The sequence below is a fragment of the Corvus brachyrhynchos genome, unplaced genomic scaffold (genome assembly GCF_000691975.1).
Source record: "Corvus brachyrhynchos isolate BGI_N302 unplaced genomic scaffold, ASM69197v1 scaffold10, whole genome shotgun sequence".
In the NCBI taxonomy this organism is placed as follows: Eukaryota; Metazoa; Chordata; class Aves; order Passeriformes; family Corvidae; genus Corvus; species Corvus brachyrhynchos.
In genome coordinates, this window is record NW_008236180.1 from 4,058,279 (window position 1) to 4,064,479 (window position 6,201).

At 47.6% G+C, this 6,201-nt stretch overlaps 1 protein-coding gene across 1 annotated transcript in view; it reads left to right on the plus strand.

Moving 5' to 3' along the window:
- The window catches only part of PRPF6 (pre-mRNA processing factor 6), a 24,794-nt gene extending 20,271 nt beyond the window's left edge, over positions 1 to 4,523 (plus strand). Inside the window, exons 19-21 of the mRNA XM_017735744.1 lie at positions 108 to 222; positions 2,373 to 2,499; positions 3,268 to 4,523. Coding sequence (XP_017591233.1) covers positions 108 to 222; positions 2,373 to 2,499; positions 3,268 to 3,420 — 395 coding nt within the window. The 3' untranslated portion in view covers positions 3,421 to 4,523. The remainder of the gene's footprint in view (positions 1 to 107; positions 223 to 2,372; positions 2,500 to 3,267) is intronic.
- Positions 4,524 to 6,201: the final 1,678 nt, after the last annotated feature.

A 6,201-nucleotide genomic window follows, 5' to 3' on the forward strand; every position in this document is an offset into this window, starting at 1 on the left:
CAGGGGCTGTACAGCTGCTTGTGTTGCAGAGCACTGGCCTGATGGCAGGGTGGGAAGGGTTAACCTCAAAATAACACTAAACAATCTTCTTACTTATTTTGATTAAGGAATCCTGTGGTCAGAAGCAATTTTCCTTGAAGCGCGACCGCAACGAAAGACCAAGAGTGTGGATGCTCTCAAGAAGTGTGAACATGACCCACATGTCCTGCTGGCTGTGGCCAAGTGAGTTCCTGTGCTTGATGCAGTAAAAATATCCGTGTCTGTGTGTGGCTGTATCCAGGATGGAACACTGCACTCCAGCACAGCCATGCGACTCTGGCTGCAGCAGCTGTAATAAGTCCCAAAGCAAGGAACAGCTCTCCAGCTGTCTCCTAGTAACTGTGCAAATCTCTCCCTTGATTCCAAGTGGGGAATGTCAGCCTGCCCTCGAGTTGTTCTGGTGGGTCTGGGACTGGCACAGATAACAATACACTCACACAAAGCTCATTGCCAGTACTTGGTATTGGCACCCTGCAAGCTGCTTTCTTCCTGTCCCTTGACGAGGATTTCACTGTGCTGTCAGGTGAACTAGGCTTTATTAAGTGGTTCAGGATATGTTTTAAGTATCTGTGAAAATAGGGACCTTTTTTGCTGATTATTTTTCAAGTTTTATGTGGCTGTCTGTGTAGTTTGCATCTTTTCTCTCTATCCTAGATTCTGTCAGGTGTCTTTTTAAATTCTGAGCTAGATACTCTGCTCCTGATTTTTTCCGATGTCAGTGTTCTTCAGTTGTGCCCCTTCCCAGAATGCAAACCACCAGACATTCTGTAGTTTGCTTCTCTGAAATGGGAAGATAATCTCCTAGGAATTGTTTTCTTGTCCAGACTGAGTTGTGAGGATTCCAGTGCTGAAAACCCACTGTTAGAACTGACTCATGCCACATCCTGCTCTGATGTGTGAACAGCCTTTACAGCAGCCTTGATGGAAACAAACTTACTTTCCTCCCTTTGGGAATAGCAGAAGAGGTTAATACAGGAGGCATTTTGCTCGAGGTTGCCCAATTCTTTCACAACTCTATTTTAGAAGCCAAAGAAAACTGTAGGATACACTCCAGTGACTGCAACACTGGGTTCTGCCAGATCCTGACAGCTGACTTGTTCAGCTTTAGCAGCAAGTGAGAAAAATGTTAACTTTTCCTTTATGGCAACTGCTCCCAGGCCCCTTCTGGTGCAACCTCAGGCTATTTAACAGCTAATCCCAACATAAACAGCTTCCACCTCCCATCACGACTTGCCTCTGTAGGTACAGAGTGTCACACATCTGTGAAAAACTTTTATTTAACATGTTGCTGAAAATGGCCACTACTTGCAGGTGTTAAGCCTCTGCTATCATTGTTGCGCTCTTGTAAATCACAGTTTATTTAACACAGAACAATCAAGAGTATTATAGGGCTTAAAAACAATCACAGAAGCTGTATAATTTTATGACAGGCTAAGCTCTTTATGAGGGGTGGCTGATTTGATAAAGACCTTATAGCTCAAATGAACTCTTTAACGCAAAGCAGTGAAACCAAGAGACTCTTGACCCAGCTGGTTCATTACTGGGGAGAAATTTCAGCATTGACCAGTGCCTGGATGAAATGGCAACAGTGGGGCTGTGCTAGGATGGGTTTGAGTGCAGAAGCTTCCATGCTTGTTTTTTCTTGGAAAATGGGGCTGACAAGGCAGGTCTGCTCCACTCCACTCCAGCAGGCTTTGTAGGTGTGAGCATGTGACCGTACAGCAGGCAATTGCCAGCTTTTAGAAGTTATTTAATTGTTAGATGCTAAAATTGACTTGAAGTGTAAAGAAATTGAAGGAGTGGGAATAGATGTAGGCACGTAATCCTGTCTCTTCCTCACCAAATCTGGAACAGCAAAATTAAAGCAATTGAGTTAGCAGAGCTCAGTAATGCTTCTCCTCTCAGCAGAGTCTGTCTGTGCCTGGGGCTAAGTTATCCTCTGAGTTGCCCTGCCTCACTGTGGGGCAGTGAAGAAGAAGTGCTGGATGTTCTCTTCAGTCCTCTCCCTTCCCTTCCCTTCCCTTCCCTTCCCTTCCCTTCCCTTCCCTTCCCTTCCCTTCATCAGCATCAACATCAACATCAACATTTCATGATTTTTACATGGCATCACCTCTTAATCATACTCAAGGTCCTAGAGCACTTTAAGGATTCTGTATTTAGCACAGATTTTTCCAAAGCAGGATGGTCGGTAGTTGCCTAAAAAGCTGCTGTTTCCTTCCTGGGAGAGCAAAGAACTGGAACACCTGTAGAGCCTTTAAGTTGGACTTCTTGTGGGTTGACATCTTCCTGTAAAGTGAGGCTGTTTATCAGCTCCCTTCTGCTTTTCCCAACAGGCTGTTCTGGAGCGAGCGTAAAATAACCAAGGCCAGAGAGTGGTTCCACCGGACGGTGAAGATAGACTCTGACCTGGGGGATGCCTGGGCCTTCTTTTACAAATTTGAGCTCCAGCATGGCACAGAGGTGAGTGTGTGCATGGGAACAGGGAAGGCAGCAGCAATCCCTGGCTGGCTGCCCAGGGGTTGCCCAGTCCTGGGATTGCTGCAGTGCTGGGCTGAGCGTGCTGCTGCTGCTCCTGCCTGCGTTGTCACAGGGGAGGCTGGCTGTCACGCCTGGTCATGAATGAGCAAGAACAGGCCTGTGCGGTGGCTTTTAAAAGGTGCTGTCATTAGCTGAGCTGTGTTTCAGGCTGCTTTGCTGTCCACAGTCATGCTGGTTCATGCAAAAATCTCTGAAATCAATCTTCCTCCTGTAAAACTCAAGTTTGCTCTGAGCGGGGATTGTGCTGGAATGGTGGTGCTGGGTTTGTGTAACTAGGGCTGTTCCTTCCCAAGTGTGGAGTACAGGTTGCACGTGAACACAGCCAGAGGAACAGCCAGCTCTAATCTCTTACAGCAGTTTGTACTGCTGATTCTACTGAAATGATGGGGGTGTTTATCTTCTGACTTCAGAGAGACCTTTCACTTGACACAGCTCCTGCAGGTGGTAGTGCAAGGAAGTTTCTGCTGCAGTTTCTGTGCTGTAGCCAAGACTTGCTCAGCTGCAACTTGGCCGGTTTGTTCAGCCAGGCAGGAGACTTGCTGCTTCTGAATTTTGACTTGGACTTCCTTTGAAAGTAACAGATCCCAAACCCCACCATGGTCTTTGGAAGAGTGTTTGAAGCAGGGAGGGTTCAATTTTTGCTGTGTTCTGGAACAAACCAGGACAAACTGTCATTTCTCTTCCCTGTAGGAACAACAAGAAGAGGTGAGGAAGCGCTGTGAGAATGCCGAACCTCGCCACGGAGAGCTCTGGTGTGATGTCTCCAAGGACATAGAGAATTGGCAGAAGAAGATTGGGGAGATTCTCGTGCTTGTGGCAGCCAAGCTGAAAAATACCTTCTAGAGTGTGCTGGCCTCAGCTGCCTCAGAGGTCTCTGTAGGACTTAACCTGCTTGTGGTACATTCGCCCTTTCAGCAGTACAGATTTTGAAGGACAGGACATGGATGATGATAGGAAAGCGCTTTCTCCCAAAAGGAAAAGCTGCTTCCTTCTTTCCCCAGCATGGCCATCAGCTTCTGCAGCACATGGGAACGTTGTAGCTGATGTCACACAGGAGACAGGAGCAATCTTGTGAGGCTTTGGTGGCATTTCCACGTTGATTCCTGATTCCCCCCTGCGAACACAAGCTTTAATTAGCGCTTGTATGGATTCTGACATGTGGCAGTCCCTCTGTTCTTGGCCCTGGCATGTATTCCCTGTCCCCCTTTGGTGTTTGGCCCACCTGATACTGGTTCCTTGTCAGCAGCTCTGGGTTGTTGCTGTTGGAATACACTGAGTGTCCTTGAAGGAGATGGATGGAGTTTTGGGAGCAGCCCAGCAGCACAGGGAAAGGTCTGGGCTGGCTCCTCTTCTTTAGGTGGTTTAGTTTGGTGTCTGCTAACAAGCTGCTGCACAGCTTGGAGGTGTTCCTCCAGCCTGAGCAGCTGGAGCATTTTGTCAAATTCAAAAGCGTATTTTTAGAGAACTTTTCCTCAATTTTTAAATGTATATAGTAAAGCTTATTCTTTTAGGTGTCTGAGTTCATTAAGCACAGTGGTGGTTTAAAGTAACAAGGCATAACTCAGCAATCCCTGAAAGCCCTTTTGAAGGAGGAACCTTTATTTAGAGTCATTGGGAGACTGTGTGTGGCTGGGAGGTTTGGGGTGGCTCCCTCCAAGTGCAGATAGAAAAAAAGCAAATTCAAGAGAGGGAAAGCTTTGTGTTTGAGACCCTTTGTACACTGTCTTTAATTTTCTACACTTGTGATCTGTACTATTTTTACCCCAACTCCCTGACTTCTTGTGATCCTAGAATGAGAAGCTGTACTGTCTTACACCTGAGGCTATAGCAGCTGTATCCAGGTCTGTGGATGTGCATTATCCTATGTATTTAGTCGAAGGAGAAGCTCCCTTATTACTTGTTGGAGAACATGTATAAAATACAGCTTCTTTTTTTTTGTTTCCTTCTGTTGTCTTCGAGCGTGGTCTTGCCCTTTGACTCTCAGTGGGAAGAGTGGGTCTGATAGCAGAAACCTTTGGAGTTATCAGGCTCCCACCACTCTGGGAAGCTGCCTGCCAGTGGTGGCTGCACCAAGCTGGGCTACAGCCTCTTGCCAAAACGGATGAGAAGCCCAAAACAGATCTTTTAACACTGGAGCAGAAACGGTTGGTCTGGAAGCAAAAGCCTTTTTCTCTTTGGATTTGTAATGGAAACTGTTGTGCTTTCTCTAGAATAGCTGATGAAAGGGTGTAGATCATGGATGTCCCGTGGAATTGTAGTTTCCCAAAGGTGAGTGAGAAGTGTTGGGAGTTGAGAGGCTCTTGCTCAGGGATTTTGTGCCATTGCTGGCATCCTTCAGGTGAGTGGGCTTAGAGAGAGTAGAAGAGTTTGGGAAAGGTAATGGAGATGTTACTCGAAGGAGAGGGTAGACATGGCAAGGAAACCTGGCTGGACAAGGATTCAAGACTGAGGCAGAAACTGCAGGATAAAAACAAATTTAGAAGTTTTCAATGTGTGCTGTCCTTCAGCCTCTTGTGCTCACATGGGGACTATATCCTCCTTTTCTGGGCAGGGAATGTGGCATTCCGATTCCTGGTGTAGTGATGTGCTGGGGAGAGCTGGGTGCCTCTGGTGCATAAATCCCTCTGTCCAGTGGTGCTGTGGTGTTGGTGGCTGCAGAATTGGGATGGGAAAGGGAAGTGGGAATTGCAGTGGTGTGGCTTTTCCTGCTGGAGAGATTCCTGACCTGTGTTGGGAGCATTTCCCTTGAGCCAGATAACACAGGTGCACCCACTGGTGGGATCCTCCTGCTTCCCCTGCCCCTTGCTTAGGTGGCAGCACCACATCTTGTAAGGATTTGTTGGGATGTGGAAGCCTCAAGGGAGCAGCCCTGTGCTGGGGCCTGTGCCACCTTCTCACAGCACCAGGCTCCTTTGGCCACCTGCTCCTTGTACCTGCAGCTTCCCTTTCCTTTGGGCTATATTCCTTAGTTTGGGGATTATTTTTTCTTACTTAAAAGGGATCATCAATCTTAGAGCCTTTTAATGTTCGTAGATGTCTTGGTGGTTTTTAAATGGATTATGGCACCCATGAATTTTAGCTATATATAGAGCTCAATAAACAAGTTATATGGGTCGTGTCCCGGTGGAATGCTGCAGCCTGCTGTGGGTCCCACTTCCTGGGGAGCAACATTCTCACCAAGCTGAGCAGAGCTGGATTATTCACCATTTGTTCTATTTCTTACCCAATCACCCGCGTTCAGCTCCTCAGTGGAACCTTGTTGCTGTCAGTTTGGTTTTTCCCAAAATTGATAGAAATTGAATCAGGGTGATTTCTGTGCCTGAGCTGGGGGTGAGGTACACAGTGTAGAGGGGAAGGAGACGGCTTTGGTTGGAAGCACAGGGACACTTCTTGTATTGATATTTTGCGGGTCTCACCCTGGACAGTCACTTTTGCCATGGGTTGGTGTGATTGTGAGTGTTCTCCCACTGCCGTCTGTGAATCCAGAGTGAAACAATCGCCCCAACGCCAACAGAAATCGAAACTGCGGGGGTTTGCAGCACAGTGTGCAGCCTCGGAAGAGGGACGCGCGTGGGTTGGGATCCCAGGGTGGGTGCGAGCAGGGGGTGCTGCCTCTGCCGGCCC